Source organism: Colias eurytheme, chromosome 20 (genome assembly GCF_061535395.1).
Source record: "Colias eurytheme isolate Ceu_HAF_F1 chromosome 20, ilColEury1 Martin Lab GWU primary, whole genome shotgun sequence".
Lineage (NCBI taxonomy): Eukaryota > Metazoa > Arthropoda > Insecta > Lepidoptera > Pieridae > Colias > Colias eurytheme.
The window spans coordinates 6,625,174-6,643,476 of NC_142999.1; the positions used below are offsets into that span (position 1 = coordinate 6,625,174).

General features: G+C 34.4%; 1 protein-coding gene across 4 annotated transcripts; it reads left to right on the plus strand.

Moving 5' to 3' along the window:
- Positions 1-1,376: 1,376 nt before the first annotated feature.
- Positions 1,377-14,681, plus strand: B52 (serine and arginine rich splicing factor B52). 4 transcript variants are annotated; one of them, XM_090113972.1, is made up of 10 exons: positions 1,377-1,538; positions 3,326-3,464; positions 3,606-3,676; positions 4,571-4,666; positions 7,430-7,514; positions 9,148-9,221; positions 9,798-9,977; positions 10,715-10,813; positions 12,202-12,321; positions 13,824-14,681. In XM_090113972.1, exons 2-10 carry the CDS (start codon positions 3,339-3,341, stop codon positions 14,038-14,040), a joined length of 1,068 nt encoding a protein of 355 aa, XP_089970098.1. In that variant the 5' UTR covers positions 1,377-1,538; positions 3,326-3,338; the 3' UTR covers positions 14,041-14,681. The 4 variants fall into 4 exon arrangements, with proteins under 4 accessions (XP_089970098.1, XP_089970099.1, XP_089970097.1 ...); XM_090113973.1 differs by lacking the exons at positions 4,571-4,666; positions 12,202-12,321 and adding exons at positions 5,200-5,304; positions 11,673-11,708; XM_090113971.1 differs by lacking the exon at positions 4,571-4,666 and adding an exon at positions 5,200-5,304.
- Positions 14,682-18,303: the final 3,622 nt, after the last annotated feature.

An 18,303-nucleotide genomic window follows, 5' to 3' on the forward strand; every position in this document is an offset into this window, starting at 1 on the left:
TGCTATTTACTTAAAAATAAGTGCTGGTTATTAAATTAAAAATGTCTATATTTAATTCCTGAATAACATAAAATTCCCTCTGTTGATGACATAGAGACATTCGATATCGGTGACGCGCGAGAAGCTACTGACCAAGCTCTTGCGTGTGTCACCGACGTCGAGCCGAGTAAGTACGCGAACTTTAAAACCGCGGTTTTAAAGTTCCTACGTGTATCAGCCCTTTAACCATGGTGTAACCCTTTTCATTTTTTTTCCTTCTCCTGGGGGCTGGGGGCTGGGGACATTTTAATAAATTAACACTAGCAATACTATTTTAGGCGCATAGCAGTGCATACTAAAGGACTTCTTTCATGGCGAAGGTTCTAGATTTTTCTATTAATGGTAATTTTGATTTCGCAAATAATTTGACTGCTAAAATATGGAGGTAAAAGAAAATAATTAGTTCCAAGGTGTTTAAAAGTTAAAAATAATTTCGAAATTGCTTCAACATGTCAATTAACAATAAAATAACTAAAAAAATATTTAAATTAATTAATATTACTAAATAATTAAAGCATTATAGTATACATAGCTACTTTATTTTAAAAAGCTAGAAAAATATTAGGTAGAAAAAAAATAATTAAAGGAATTATGTACTCTTGTAACATGATTCGTGCATGATTCCTTGTTTTATATTATCTGTTATTTCCACGTGTATAATAGCGGCAGTACACATGGGGCCAAGGCGTTGGGCCAACGTGTTGGGAAAAAATGAAGGATATCAAGGTTCCTGTTCACACATTGGCGTACTGATCATTCTGCATTGGCGCTTCAAAGATGGACGTAGTCCGTAGAAGTTCTTGCAGCCGCGGCAATTTATTTATACAGTGCGTTTAATTATTACGTACATGTGCACCAATAATAATGAGTGTACTCTGCCGTCTACGATGATACCATTTTCCAATCTCTATTGTCCTTTTTTTATTTCTGTATAAATAAAACATTATTATGTTTAGATTTTTTCAAATGTTTAAAATGTGTACATTTTATATTTAATTTAATATTAACTACGGTTTATATATGGTTTTTATTTTTGTGTAAGTAGTTCATGCCGTGGATTCCAAATTATTCCTTCATGTGGATACAATTCTACGAATTGTAAAACCTCATTGCTTGTCCACATCGGCGCCAACGTGTGAACGCTGTTTGCGGAGCGCGCCAAGATCCTTTGATGTGTGCACAAAAAACCGACAACATTCGGTTGGCCTGCCAATATTGGCGCCAACTAGGCTAATGAAGCCAACATACCGCCAAGTAGCTCTCTACACGTTGGCCCAACCCGTTGGCCCAACACGTTGGGCCCATGTGTACTGCCACCATAAAACAATTCTATAGTCTGTAGACAAAGTCTATTATCTTTGAATAGGATTATAATTTTAATTTCCGGTTGGTTACATTACGAGAATAGAACCGCGTGTAGAATTTGGTGAAAGTAAATAATATTTTGTTGTCTATCTCATACAATTCTAGTGCCTGCTAATATCAGTATTTTTAAAAAGGTATGTATGTAATAGTTTGATCATATTACACTATAGTTATTATATCCAAGATGCACGTTGCATGTTGTAATGCCGCCATGTTGTAGCAAATTCACATTTTTCTTAGTTTTACTGCATAATCCTCTGCCTCATTTAAAATAAATGTATCCACAATATTTTGCTTCAAGTCTGCGATGCTAGATCGCATTTATTGTTCATATAACCAATGTACAATTTGATTGGACTAAAAAGCGCATGGTGATTGCGCGTCGGTGCCGACTGCCGCCATTCTATGTTCAGAGGTTATCGATTTTAAATAGGTTTGTATTCTATACTTCGTATGTAATAGGGTACAACTTAGTGATATTTTACGATTGCCGTGTAATTGAACCAAGACAGTGTATTTTCGAGATTTGTCAAACAAGACGATCAAATTCCTGTATCAGCGAGTAGATAAGCAAAATCTATCTCGATTTACTAATAAATTGCAAGTGGAGTGGTTATTACAAGTGATTATGAAGACCGAAGAATAATTTTGATGAGTTGAGAAATCAATAACCTGTTGTAGGATCGCTTGGAGATTTCTGATCGTTAACCAGTTGAGATTCGTTCTTATTATAATATACGTAAAACGGCGAATTAGGTCGTCATAATGTACAAAAGGGGCAATTACCGGTAAATCACTAAATAACTGTTGTTGTAGTGATGCTAGGAAACATTCATGTCACCACCATTTGTTTAGTCAATACCGCTAAATCACGATAACGTGACTTCTTTTATATTTCAACATAATCCAATTTCTAATATTGCATGATTCTTACATTATATCAGCCACCTTACCAGTTACAATTTACAAACTACATTTATTGTGATCCTCAAGTTCTGCCCCTGTTGAGGTCATCTTCCATTAACCCCTATAGAATTTAATGAAGCTTTCTCAGCTTACAGCAGTTTTTGACCTCAATATTATGTTTCTAAAACCTAGTAGTATAAATGAATATGCCACATTTAATTTCATTCCATTTCATATAATAATAGTGTCTGTCTCCAAATGCATCAATAATCAAGGTTTTGATATGATCAATGCATATGACATTACTGTATCATTTTGTTTATCTTATCTGTTATTTTGTATTTGTGCTCTTGTGATAATTTGTCAATGCTGATTTTTCTTCTAACTTTTCAATATTTTATCTATGTTTGACACTGAATAACAATGAGACTCGGTATTTACACTTATTTTCCTCTGAATACTGTTAAACAATCATCAACTAAGACAGTGCGCGCACGAGCAACTTTGTCTCCGCAACTATTTTGTCTCTTCACCCATGGGCTAGTATGAAAGTGCGCGCACGTAGCGACGCAACTCCCCATACAAATTGATGGGAGAGACAAAATAGTTGCGGAGACAAAGTTGCTCGTGCGCGCTCGCTCTAAGAGTATCTATGCTGATTTTTATAACTTGTAAAGGTGATCGCACAAACATTTATTGTCCAATTTTATTATTGCAGAGAAATCAAAAGCATTCAACCATTATGAATGTGAAACAGTAGCTAACTTTTAATATAAAATTAAATTCAAAAATTCTTTATTTGGAACATAATAACAAATTGTACATAAACTTAAATTACGATGACATCCGTAAAAGCATAAGAGCTGTGGCACGGATGCCAACGCCCACCTCCATACTAAATAAGTTCCATATAATGTAACAAGTTTAACAATAATATGCAAATTAAATTAAAAATTGTTTTAAAACTGCAATTATAAAGACAAGCAAGTTTTTTATATGTTATTTATCTCTGCAGATCATCACAGAAAATGGTCGGCTCCAGGGTGTATGTGGGCGGCCTGCCATTCGGAGTCAGGGAAAGGGATTTGGAAAAGTTCTTCAAAGGCTTCGGCAGAATTAGAGACATCTTGATCAAAAATGGCTATGGGTTTGTGGTAAGTGTTAGGTACTTCATAAATTCTTAGGTACTTGTTTTTGTTTAAATTAAATCGTTGTTTAATTTAAATTAATCGTTGGTTAATAACATTTTATTTTGTAATTTCCCTTATGTGAATTTTTCTTTTTTCTTATTACAGGAATTTGAAGATTACAGAGATGCAGATGATGCTGTCTATGAATTGAATGGGAAAGAACTATTAGGAGAGAGGTAAGAATAGATTACTAAAGAGAAAATAATAACATTATTTAATTATTGTAACATAGCTGAAAATAATGGCATTACTAATGAAAAATATTACTTAATAGCATTAAATGCCACAAGTTAATTAAGTAGTTAAATATATTTTGCAGTCTATTTACTATTCAGTTTTAATTAATGATAACTTCAAAAATAATTTTACTATTTCATCTAGTTACAAAATGTTTACATTAACAGTTGTTTAAATAATTTATTTTGAAAATACTAAATATGTAGCAATCAGTAATAATTAATTAATTAGTATCATAAATATTAACTTAGTTTTAATTTGCAATGATTAACTAATGATAAATTGTTTTATTAGCCGGCTCCACTTTTGAATGACATGAATGGAGAACGGATAGCTCGATATTGTGTGAAAGTTTTTGTGAGACTGGGTGAAAGTTGGTGATAATTTATTTTGTTAAATTCTTCAGAAAGTAGACCTAGAGAGAATGAATGAAATTTATCTAACATTCATATAGAGATATTTTAAGATATTGAATTTTTTATTTTTTTAATGATAAAACAAAGTTCAAAGATTTTTAATAGTTTTTACAATTCTTTCAGTCATACAAAGTTTAAAGATATTTTATATTTTTTCACAGTCATTGTTTTAAGACGATTAAAACAATCAAATACTAATTTGTGTCCAAACTGTGAAGTGTGATTGTGTGAAATATGAAGCGGCCTTGTTGTCGAAACGAGTCTTGAGCTGTATTCAAAATTACCAAACAATTGGGAAAATTGTATTTGCATATATACAAGAGCAATATACAGGCTCGTAAGCTATATTTGGCTTATATTCGACTCGCTCAAGACTAGTCTCGGCAACAAGCCGCTAACGATGCGTGGATGCTTCAGGGTGGTGGTGGAGCCGGCGCGTGGCATCGACCGCAGCGCGGACCGCTACCGCCGCGACCGCCACTACGAGCGCGACCGCGGCCGATCGCGTTACGAGTGAGTACCGGGCGGGGGGGGGGTACTCGTGCGTGCGTGCGAACGATACTGCGTCTAGTTTGGTCGAGATTAGGTGCTTTTTCGTTTGTAATGGTGATTGGATACACTACAAACTATTGGAGAGTTACTGGGAAAATAGAAGCATATTTTGTTGCAGAAAAATATAACTATCTAAACTCGAAAGTCGCTGGGAGGAAAAATTTCTTGTAGAAAAATAATAAAATTTACATTAAATGAGCTACAACTGAGAAAAAAGCTCCTTTTTTAAAGTTGTTATTGACTTATAAATCAGGGTCGAAAACACATCATTAAATTGGCCATTTTGGCTAGTTAATGAACATATTATGACTTAAAAACTGAATAAGGTCTTTTGACCACATTAAGTCGTAGTTTCCGTAATGTTTCACTAGTTACGAAAGAGCACGCTAGACACAGTATCTATGGCTCGATGCGTACGTGTCGCGACGGTATGAGCGGTGGTGCGGTGCGGGCGCGGTAGCTAGCGGCGCGGCTACGAGTGAGTTGTTGTGTAGGGTGAGCGTGGAGCGCGCGCGCGGCGTGCCCCGCGGCTCGGACCGCTGGGGCGGCCGGGACAAGGCGCCACGGGCCCGCGCGCCACGGGCCTCGCAGCCGACCTCGTCTGTATCTACCACGTTTGTTACTGTACACACACACATACACGTAGGGACAGTTTCACAACTTGCTTATAGTGAACGAGAGACCATTTGATACGGGTTTTTGTATATCAACGCAAGTGTAAGCTACAAAATTAGGTTACACATGTATTAACTTATCACTACATCTTACAGTAAAGGGACAGGTGGTGGTGGATGTTATGTGGTCAGCAGCGCCCATTAACACTTTTATTTGTTGTCAGTTGTTGAAATTTTTAAAAGTTATTGTTAACAAACCCAATAAGTGAAGTTATTAAAATCCGTTCAGCGGTTATTGCATTTAAGGTGTGTAGCTAAAACAATTTTCTAATTTTAACTGTCCAATGTAACAAACAGAACATATTCTGAAGTTGTGAAACTGGCCTTTTGTCTTGCATCTTGTAGTTAACCTATATGCTTGAATACTAGTATACCATAACATAGTTAACATACCTCAAAATTATACCATATAATAATTAATACTTCAACATTGTATTTTAACCACATGCTCATAGATCTGATGTGCTTAACAAAAACTTCTCTAAATAACTTCTTAAATAAAACCCTCCTAAAAAGTATAGACATGTAAAAATATGGATGCCATACATCCAATTGCTAGATTTTTACAAGATATTTGATTTCTGCTGCTTGTAATTAACATTAAAAGCATGCAACATAAATTAATGGACATATTTTTACAATTTATTAACTGCACTTTTACCTCATTCCATGCGTCTTTTCCCGAACTTAAAAGTAAGTCTGCATGCTTTATTTCAACTAATTTACTCGTATTAGTCAGTTCTTTAAAGAAACGAATCTTCAATGGCGGCGCTTATCATTCCCTCTCGCTCACACACGGCCGTACGGTATGCAAAAAAAATAGGGTAAAGTAAAATGTATTTAATTTTCCCTGTTATAATTTTTGGAAGAAGTGTACAAATACAACCCTCGAATTTAAGGTTTTTGTGGGGGGGGAGGGGAGGGGGGAGTGGTGGGAATCCCTCCTCCAAAGGGGGGGGTGAGGAGTCACTTAGTTTCTGAGATATTGGAGTTTAAAGTTTTGAGAATTGCCTTGAAATTGCAAAAAAAAAAATATGGACAAGAAATAATATGAACTTTTCACAGTAATATCACCAAGTTTCAAATCGTGGGTAATTATTGTACCGGCGAGCCTAATTTTTTTTTTTTTTAGTTTGTAACATTTTCGCCATTTATATTTAGAATGACAATTATGTATTTGCTATAGTAAATAATATTTTCTTTAATAATATATTCTTTGGGGAAAGTTGTTCAGTTTATGGGCTAATTACGAGACTACGAGTATTAATGGGGATTTTGTTGCGTTCTGTATATGTCATTTGATAGTTCATATAAATACACAAATATCATAACAAAACAGTTTGTCAACAAACAAATTAAAATAATTAACAAAATAATAAATAAAATAATTATCAATTTACGTTATTTTTATTTTCTTTTTTGCTGATCCTACCATCTGTCAAAGTCAGCTTTGGCCGCCATTGAAGATGCGTTTCTTTATTGAACTAGCTAATATATAAATAACTAATATTTAAAATGCTTGCTGATCTACAAGGCATGTCACAAGTTTCATGTTTATTATCAATAAATCTATAAGTAAATGTCAAGACTCCATTGCTTTTTAAAGATTTCATGTAAAAATATTCTGATAATACATATGCACAACATGCTGTATTATATTGCTAAATATAGACTAACACAGTGAATGCTCTATTCCAGCATCTTTTATTCGTAAGTAAACAAATCATTTCTCAAATGCAAGATAATATGAATATCCACTATTTAGTTACTGTTTTGTTTTTCTTATGAAATCTTTTTAAGAAAATTATGAAAAAAGCAAGTCTAGAATGAGAAAATTTTTAATGTTATTAAATAAAAATGCTGAACCATTTTAAATGCTTGTGTCCTTTGCTGTTTATTTCTCAAAGTCTGTGTTATTTTAAATTTTGAACTGTAGTATAACACAAAAGTCGTTTGTGGTATTTTTTTAATTTGCGTTTACTGCATCCTAAATATTTGATTCATCTAGTTTGTAAGTATGTATATTGACATAGATTTTTTCTTTCCGCAGTGACTACAATTATAGATACGGCCCGCCAACGCGTACCGAGTATCGACTAATCGTAGAAAATCTGTCAAGCCGCATTAGCTGGCAGGTAAGAGATTGAGCGGCATCGCGGCTCCATCATCACCCCATCATTCACCCAGGGTCTGGAGTCAGGGCTTACTGTAATTCACCGCTGAGGGCAAGGTTCGGTTTCAAATCAGGCTTGGATCTGTGCGGACAAGGACAAAGAAGGCGGATCTAACAATGGTCGAGACGAAACTATGATGAAGACGGAGACGAAACATGCTGTCAAAAAGAGTACGCGCATAGAAAACACTATTGGAGCTGTATCAATACGCAAAGAGAGATAATGGACAAAATAAAAGACGTACAATGGGACTATCGATGACGCGGACGCTGCCAGAACTTGAAGAACCAATAACTAAACAAAATAAAATTAACAATAGTTAAAAAGTAATTTGTTAAAATAGTATTAAATTTGTCTTTAACTTAAACTTGTCAGTGTAAAGTTACATTAAAATTTTGTTTGTATTACGTTAAAAACCATACGAGTTTATTGATTTTTAAATAACGACAGAAGGTGGCGTTTCTGGCCTGAGCCCTTCCCGATAGAGCCCGTGTGTGATGTGGTCTGGATGTTAGGAGGGATTTCGGTGTCCGGCGCCGCTCAGTGCCCCATGACGTTGGTTTCCGGAGCCCTACAGTCGGTGGTGAGGCCCCCCTGACGCGCTCCCGGGACCCTCCCAAGGTAATGTCGACCGGGGCCGCACTGCAGGAGCCGATGTGCAAACCCATTGTAAATTCATTCATCTTACCTTTTCGTTATCATTGTTCGTTATAGTGACTACAGTCGCTGTATTGGACTTTATTTTTTTTTTGTTCTGTGTTCGTACAGGTTTTCGTAGATTGTCCTATCCTCTAGGTGTCATTGCTTGGAACTATCGCGAAGGTGCCAGGATGGTCGGGCGTTTTCATGGAGGTGGCCGAAATCAATGAGACAGTGGCAAAATGATGTTGACGAATTTGGTTGGCGATAGAATACCCCTCACAAAATGGACGAATTGAAACACACACACACACACACAAAGATGAGAAAAGCTTGAGAATATGGGCCATGATGACATTGAGATGCAATGATGAATGCTATTAAAAAGCTGATGCAGCTAAAAGGACGAATGCAGGGGATAACGAAGGAGTCGATTTCATGATTCAATGCAGCGCTTTTACTTCCCAAGACGTAGAAGTTCCTAGAGAAAACAGCACTGGAGAGCACCAAATGGTAAAGAGAGATAGAAAATAATGGTCACAATAAGTGCAATTAGAGCCAGAACTGAGCTCAATATGTTTATGAACAGTTTGAAATCCACAAAATTGTCCAGAGAATACCAAGAAGGGACGGAAAATGCTTCAAATCATGCCAGAGCTGAATCGAGATTCTTCCACCCGTCAGTCACAAGCAATGATCACCGAAGGGTAACCATTTACGAAATATCTGTATGTAACACTTTTTTATTTTTTGACTCGAAACTTCATCATCAGGTTGCATAAATATGTCAAGAATTAGGTTTGCTAGCTACTAAAAGTTTTCATGATGATATCGTACATTTTACCATCTTTCGGGGCTGAAAACCTTGATGATAAAAACATATCTGAGGATGGCTTCAGAACATTTTTTTAATGGTGATTTTGTTCAGATCGTAATCTATTGTATTGGTTTACAGGACTTAAAGGATTACATGCGTCAGGCCGGTGAAGTTACTTACGCTGATGCGCACAAACAGCATAGAAATGAGGGGTAAGAACAAGATTTTTATTTTATTAGAAATAATTTTATTGTTTGTTTTCATACAGCTTTAAAATTTAATTTTGTTTCAAGAAATGTACTTTGTTTTGTTTCTGAACTTACAATAATTAAAAATCTTATTGAGTAGGTTTGCAATTATAAATTCTGCGTGATAAGTATCAAATGCCTCTTATTCATAGCCACCTACCATATTAAATCTTTCGAATAATGTATTTCGTAACACTCTAATTACAAGTACTCAACATGATAAAATCGCATTTTTAAACGTCTTTCGGGGCTGAACTTCCATGGTCGACACACATTTACCTGACATCCTACCATCCTTTATTACTTGCCACCACTACTCAAACACATTATTAAATACAGTGTTAGTGTGGTGGAATTCGCGACGCATTCAGACATGCGCGTGACATTTTTTTAACAAACTTAACATGATGATATTGCATTTTTAACCATCTTTCGGGGCTGATTACCCGTGATCGACACCTTTCTACCTGACCACCTTTCTTCTCCTATTATTTAACTCTACTACCAAAACACACAATAACATATAGTTATTAAATACAGTGTGGTGGAATTCGCAACGCATTCCGACATGCGTGCGGCTATAGAGAAATTAGATGGTACAGAGCTGAACGGTCGTCGTATCCGGCTGGTGGAGGACCGGCGGTCGTCGCGTCGTCGCTCGCGGTCCTCGTCCAGTCGGAGCAGGAGCAGGAGCCGCCCACGACGCGGGTCTAGATCTAGGTAAGTGATAACTTTATTATTAACTACCTTCCGCCCACGACTGTACGTGCATCCCTGTTTTTCCCCGTTCCCGCAATCTAGCGTCTAGAAATCTTTTCTTAGCGGATGCCTACGTCCTAACATCTACCTGCATGCCAAATTTCAGCCCGATATGTCCAGTGGTTTGGGCTGTGCGTTGATAGATCACTATATCAGTCACCTTTGAGTTTTATATATATAGATTAATTATAATAAGTCAGTTTTAATTAGTGAACTATATAGTTGGATGAAAAATATTTCAAAGCGCCATTCGAGCGTTACAGTTTATGTCCAATACTTGCATAAAATTGTTATAAATAGTAGCGAAATAAGCATAGTAGTTACATACTTTAAAATAGTACAAGAAAAACCGCAGCCGTTGTAAACTTGAGATTGTTCTAATTCGCGAATAAGAATACTTACTTGGAAATGGTTACTCTGACAAACCAAATTGTCTTTTATAGGATAGTAAATAGTTAGAAAACTAGCTTGTGATAATTGTCTCAGAAATAGAGGATCACTCATTGGATGTTTTTATTTATACCAAATACCTGGGCACTTAAGAAAATATTGACATGATGATATTGTTTTTTTAACCATCTTTCGGGGCTGACTAACTCTGAATGATAAAACCATACACTGAAGAAATCATACACAATATTTAATATCCATATTTATATTTTTATACTTAATTAACAAGTATACAATTATTATTTCAGATCTCGCTCACGCCGCTCCTCCCGTAGCCGCTCCCGTTCCAAGTCACGCCCGAAGAGCAAGAGCCCAGCGCCTAAGTCTAGATCCAGATCCAGATCTAAGTAAGTTCTAACATGTACACATGAAGCAATTCACGAATATGTATGTTACGAAATCTAGAAGAAAAAATCTTGACTAGAGTTTACTGATCTTGACCTGACATTTAAATATTTAACCCATTGAGCCCCGAGCGGCCCAATCTGACCACGACAAAATAGATTTTCTATTGTGTCTGTGCTTCCGGGGGCTGAGTTATTACGTTATTTATTAAAATGCTTATAAATATTTGAAAAAGTTTTTATGAATAGAAAAAGATTGACCGTTATGCTATATTGATCATAACATATTTCGCTATGTCTTCGTGGATTGCTAAAAAGTTTAGTAACTTCCAGTTTAAAAGTCATTTTGAGAAATGAATATCACTTTATCAGATGTACTGTTTATAGGTTTAGCTTAGACGTAAAATAATTTTTATGTAAATAATGTACATAATAGTTATTTGATACATTTCTTACTGTGATTAAAATAATCAAATTACACAAAATATTGATACTATCATCACAATAATGCCCTGAAAAATACATATTTACAATTGCATGTAATTGATTATTAAATTCTCTCATTTAGAGCGTATACGCACTATGCGGGTAGCCGCATTGCGGGTAGCCGTCCGGCTGACCGCAAGCACAATTATGTACGTAATATTCATTTCTATGCGCACTGCGATGCGGCTACCGCAGACCGCACAGTGCGCATAGAAATGAATATTACGTACATAATTGTGCTTGCGGTCAGCCGGACGGCTACCCGCATAGTGCGTATACGCTCTAATAATATCAAAATAGAATCCTCAAATAATAATTATTATTATGCATTATGCATGGACTACTCAATGAAACTAACCTAGTTTTATTTAACTAGGTGTGTTATTACAATCGCTGAGCAAAACTTAAAATCGTAAGTAAAATAGCATATTAGAATGTGGATATATGTATATTTTGTAACTATTCGGGTATATATTGTAGTAGATTGTTTTGATGTTTTGGATCGTAGTTTGTCAATGTTTCACCCATTAAACACATTTGAAAACAAATTACAACATAGATGATTAAACGTTATTATAATTGATGTTTTGGAGAGTGCAATACTATGCTGTGTTCTATTATACATCTTAAATAGGACAAGCAAAACATTTGAAACGCGATTATTTCTCAAAAATGATACTTACAGACGTTATTCCAATATGTCCGATACTTACTTCACTTTAATTCACGCGTATACGTGTTTTAGAAAAACTATTTACCATAGACTGAGCAATATTTCCCGCTCTGGAAAATGTTTAATCATCTACCCATAAACAACATACACACAAACAAAAGAAACGTCGACAAGCTACTAGCTCCAGTGGTCGTGTAGCGTAGTAGTTGGTTGCTAAACGTGCGCGGTACAGGGAGGCGAGCCGCTCGCGTTCCGGCTCGCGCAAGTCGGCGCGCTCGCGGTCCGGCTCGCGCGCGCCGCGGGAGCGGAACGGCAAGTCAGCCAGCGCGTCGCCCAAGCGCGGCGAGACCAAGTGAGTGGGGATATGTGCTATGGGTACACGGGACGGGGGATGAGAGAGCGCCGCGAACGTGTTTTGACGTGATAACGTCTTTAAAATCGTTTTAGTCGGGTGACATGTTCAGAAATCTGTGTCACACCAAAACCTCACGAGCGCGATCGCAGGTATAACGAGAGAGAGACGGAACCATCTCCCGTCTCATCTCGAGCGCTGCCACCAATAAGACGTTATCACGTAAACATCTCGATCGTAAACCTACTTTACAAACAACCAATTTTTTTTTTAATAATGTCACTGTCACACTGTCAGATAGGTTGTTTATTTTTTAATGTCTCTTGTCGCATAAATGCTGGCTGGAGGTAAAGGTGGTCTGACAGCGGCAAATAGCCGACGAGACCGCCTTTGTACCATTTTGTTTGTGTGGGTCAATAAAGTATTTAAATGAAATAAATTATAAAGACAATATTTTTGAGATATTTTGTTCACTTGGTAATTTACCACTATAACCTCTATTTGATATGTCATGAAGTGGCACTGCGAATTTTTTTAATATTTTATGTGACATAAATGTAAAAAAAACCGGTAACAAATATGTTATCTACAAATTTTATCAAACATAAAATGAAAGTAAGAATTAATATTTTTGACTTCGAAAGTTCAGTTGTATACTGTAACTTCAGTCAATATACGTTATATTGATATACATAATTGAATTGGAATTATGTAAGTGTAATTTTTCTAAATTAAAATGTTATGTGTAGTATTTGACATTTGGTAAATGCAAGTCTACACTTCCAGTAATTGATTCATTGCTCGCATTCAAATATCCTCCTAAAAAAATCATCAAAGCGCTCACTCATTCGAAATTTCAACACAATTGGCATTAAAAACATTTTTTTTTTTTTCAAAATTATAACAAAACAATTACCCAAAATATAGAGAGCACAAAGGTCTTTATTAATATTTCTCATATTTTCCTGCAACGTGAAGGGAGGCACCGAAAAGGTGAGCATTAATGTTAAATGCACCTTTATTTTGGTAGAGTGTATTTATAGTAGATGCACTGCTATATATTTATTTCTTGCGCATTTTTTTCATGCTTTGGGTATCGATTTATTTCTGCCTTTTTGTAGAATATGCAGTGTTTTAGTTTAACTGTAACATTGATTTATTATCCCAAAATGTTTTTATTCTTTTGATGATATATTTTTTTATCAGTTAACTTCAAAGAATAGCCAGTGCTCTCTAAATTATCTTATGAGAAAACATACATTAACAAATTGTCAAAATCTTTCATAAATATTTGGTTTTAAATAACTGAACTAAGAAGAACGAGGAATATTGAGATCAAATTATGAATTTTTTTTCTCCATATTATTTTGCTAATAATTTCTCAAATTTCAAAACACATTACTTTGATCCTATAACTATTTGTTCCTAAAGCCTTAATTTAAAAGAAGGCTACACGTATTTTATCCAATAAGGATATGTGTATTAATACCACTTTCCAACAGGGAGCGATCCCGTTCCCGCAGCAAGGAGGCGGCGTCACCGAAGCGCGAGGAAGTTCGCGAACGCGAAGCGAGCAAGTCCCGTTCGCGTTCGCGCTCGCGTTCCGCGTCGCGTTCGCGTTCCGGCTCGCGCGAACGTTCGCGATCCGCCTCGCCGCGACAGAACGGGGAGTCGCAGGACAGAGCGAGCACCGACCGTTCGCCACGAAGCGGGGATTAGGTTACGCGTATACGCCGCGATCGCAACTTATGTACGCAGTTTTGTTACGAGCGTAAAAGATTTGATGTTTAAATTTAAAATGTTCGTTTGCGTTTTGTTTTAGACTGGTGTATTTTTGTCGGATGAAATTGGAAATTGTGGCTAAGAATTCTGATTTTGTTATATCGCAAGATTTCATTGTAGCAAGATATATACAAAACTTTTTGATAAACAGACATGGATAAACAGATTATACGAGTACGTAAATTGTTGTGAGTCGCGGTGTTACTAGTCTTAAATAAATAGTAAGTTAATTTTACACGAGAGTTTTGTAAGTCGTTACAAATCGTCAGGTGTCACGGTCTTTGGGTTATTACTGACACGTTTTTCTTTTATATAAAATAAAAATATGTTATGTATTTTTTGTATGCAAGAGAACTAGCATTTGGAATTTATATAACTATTAAATTAATTGTTAGTAATTTTTCACTTGTGAAAAGTTTGAAAATTTGCTGTATTTGTAACAGTTTTTGGCTAGGTTAAAATTACTGTTGTAGATGAAGTTGTAAAATACTTTGTGACACCCCTATTTTGTATAGGTTAAGGTATTCTGTAAATACTGATTCTATTTAAGGCACCAAATAAATAACTATTAAGGAATATTTTTTTTGTTTTATTTGTTTGACACCTTACCTACCTATATTCGTAACATTATTTGAGTAACATTATTCACTTTATCAAGAAAATGGTTTTACAAATCTAGTGAATCGATTTTTTTATAAAATCATCAGGCTCAGGTATATCATTCCCAAGACGAAATGTAGTACCTGAGCCAAATATGGTAAAATTAGTGGGCATACATATGTATTATTCGGTATAAAAATGTTATTTTATATTGATTGAAATTACAGTTAAAATTACACACAATGATTAAAATAAAAATCAATCAATCTGAAATTTGGCATTTTAGTCCAATCATTTTAGAAAATATACCTACTATATATATATATACCCAGTATATAACAACGAAAAAACTTGTATTTTTGCATTCTAAAACTTCTCAAAATTCACATGTAATTGGATGGTCGCAAATTTTAAAATCAAAAGATCACAAAAATCGATTTTCACGTTTTCTATGGTTTTTACGCTATTATTATTTATTATCATTTATCATAAATCAAAATAGGTAATATTCGAGAGAATTTCATTCTCTTCAATTTTTCTATTTAATATTTTTTTTATAATTTTTAACTGTTTTCGAGATAGAGGGCGTAAGGTATCTCGATTTTGCGACATTTACTAATTTGGGCTAAAATGACTGCACTATTTGCTGCTGCTAACTAATATCTACTAGGTGCCAATAATCACTACAAGTAGTTAAATGTCAATTTTGGGAATAAAATAATGGTACATTTTCTGAAATGTTTATTCCAAAAACCTACTATGAGCATTTCGTAATAATGATTAGAAACAATGGGCACCTACACACTAAATTTATCAATCATTGAAATCCTAATACATCAAATATACCAAATGCCTTTAAATTAACGATATATACAAACCTATCAATATCCTATCAATTACTATTGAATAGACAAATAGAATATTTAAAAAAAAGACAGTACCTAGGTATATTTTAAGGGGTACCTATTACCTAGCATGGAGAACTATTGTTGCATTCAGATGTATAGAATTATCCTAACGGTTAGCAAGTTGCATGCTAGGTATTCTACGAGACACTTATTTTTTACAAATCAACATTTTTTTTTTATAAAAAAATCTATTTTAGCCTTGCTATTAGCCTGATAGGCTAGGCCAGGTCGAGCAAAAACTTTAGATTCGATTTTTTCTATATACCAACCACGGTGTATGTAGGTAGTAAGATGCGCGTAGATCGACATGAAGCTATTCGCTTAGGTTTTTCATTTTGTTATTCAAAACATAAAGATTCTCATATGAAACTAGCTGACGCAATCAGTGCTAAAACAAATTAAAATATAAAGCTAGAGACTGATATTATAAGTAAAAATATGTATGTAGTTAGGTTTATTATTAGAATAATCAATAAAGATTAACCTTTTGAACGCCAATGACATCTATAGATGTCATGCGCAATCGTGCCCTGTGCGCCAACGACACCTATACATGCCAAGAAACAGATCATAGATAAATACAAAATAAACATATTAAACCTTTACTTTTACGTGTTTTATTTATACAGTTTATGAACTGAATCCCCAGTTATTACATAATTGTACACAGTAAACAAAATTGCCAAGTAGTTATTCAAATATTTGATGACAAAAAATAACTTAATTAATGGCTAAAAAAGCATGTTCTCTCGCGTCAATGACATGTATACGTGCCTACTAGTGATGTAGTGTAATATTCAAGTAACTTCATTAAAATTTCAGCGAAATTACTCTAATTCGCTTAATTTTTGTAATAACTACAAAAAAAATATATAAGCTTAGTCACTGAGAAAAAAGGTAAATACTACATTCTTTGGTATAATACCATATTGTCTATATTGTGGTTATTGTTGATTTGAATATTTTCCTTTTCGCCAATCATGCGCATCCCTAGCACAGTATCGATATGCAATCCCTTCTGCGCCATTGACATGAATAGATGTCGGACTGGTGACGTCGTAAGCGCGTGCCGTGTTGTTAAGTGCGGAAAGTTGTAAAAATATTTTATCGAGTAGGTATCTACCAATATTATAATCGCAAAAATTGCAAGTGAAGAGTTTTATAGTACAGAAGAACTATTGCGCATTTTAGAAGTTTTCAAAATTTATTACCTAATAAGTCTAATCAGTGCCTTTATTAGAATATTCTTATGATACAAATTGTCGCTATGTCATATCAAAATATGGTAATTGACCTAAATAGGTACCTACATATAATTAGTATTTGTAATAACTCAAGTATTAAACTAAATGATTGAAAAATAAATATGTAGTTTTAATGCAATTCCCTTTATTTAAAGGTAATAGTTGTTTTGATATTTACAAATAAACACTCCACAATAATACCTATAGTTCATATAAACTTAATAAATAAACTCGATAAGTTATAATAATATACAGCTACACATCCCTAATCAGAAGCGAGAGATTATAAAAAAAAGGATGGTTGCCCGCGCCATTGGCATGTATACATGCCAATGGGGCGTAACTGATAGAGAATAGTGCTGTAACTTGCTGCAATTTTATATGTATTTTTGTATCTCAAAAGGTTGATTTTTTTTGTTGATAGTTGCTATAAATGTGGTCTTAAGTTTTTACAGTAGGAGATGAGGTTAAATAAATATTATTTTTGTGTTATAAGCTGTTTATTCAAATATTCAGACGTGAATTATTATGTTTATCGATAACATCTTGGAATCCCTACTATTTTCAAGGTTATCTCATTGAATTTGTGGCTTGGCGTGGAGGGCACGGCGATGCGTTTTTGCTCTGGCGGTCAAAAGGTTAAAAAAATCAGTTTTTACTGAGCTTTAAAATTAAGTATTCGAATTGCATCTTCCTCATTATGTTTTAGGGTTGTAAAAATTTGATCGACATGAACCTATTAAGTAGCCAACTAAAAATAATATTGTTGGTTAATTACATTCTAATAATAATAATTGTTGTTTGTGTTATATTGTAGATGATTGCTTTGACCATGCTATAAATTTAATAACTAAAAATGAAATAGATCAATCAAATTATTAAGTTTTCTACACTAATTTGTAATTTTGTTGTTTCCAAAATAAGGTTCAATTAATTATTTCATATACCTCGTTAAATGTAATAACAATTTAAGAAATTTGAGTAGAAATATAAAAATAAAATAACCAAGTATCTTTTGTAAACAATTGTTTATTAACATTTTATTTCTCGTTGCATCACTGCACATAATAATACACATTCGTCACATACACTCGCTGGCAAAAATATCACCGTATTAGCAATTTCAATATGACTTTATTGTGATAGGAGCTATCTATGGAATTATTATTTGTTACGCTTCCTGTCTACAGCTTTCATTTTTCTTTTGAAATTATACGAATACATGTGAATATACTAAAAGTAAGGAAAGTATTGTAGAATAATAAATTATTGTACTTACTTAGAAAAATATAGCATATTAAAATAATAATCATGTGGTTCGCATGCAAAATATAATTAGAAAAATAGTGATAATTATAAAATAGGCTAAAAGATAAATATTTAATAGTCTCTCGTTAGAGAAATGGAATGATTTGAAATTTTAATTAAATTCTTTCAGTATATCCACA

Coding starts and splice junctions, on each gene's coding strand:
- B52 (XM_090113971.1), top strand. CDS start 3,339: ATGGTCGGCTCCAGGGTGTATGTGGGCGGCCTGCCATTCGGAGTCAGG. Junction 3,465..3,605: donor AAAATGGCTATGGGTTTGTG/GTAAGTGTTAGG, acceptor TTCTTATTACAG/GAATTTGAAGATTACAGAGA. Junction 9,978..10,714: donor CGACGCGGGTCTAGATCTAG/GTAAGTGATAAC, acceptor TTATTATTTCAG/ATCTCGCTCACGCCGCTCCT.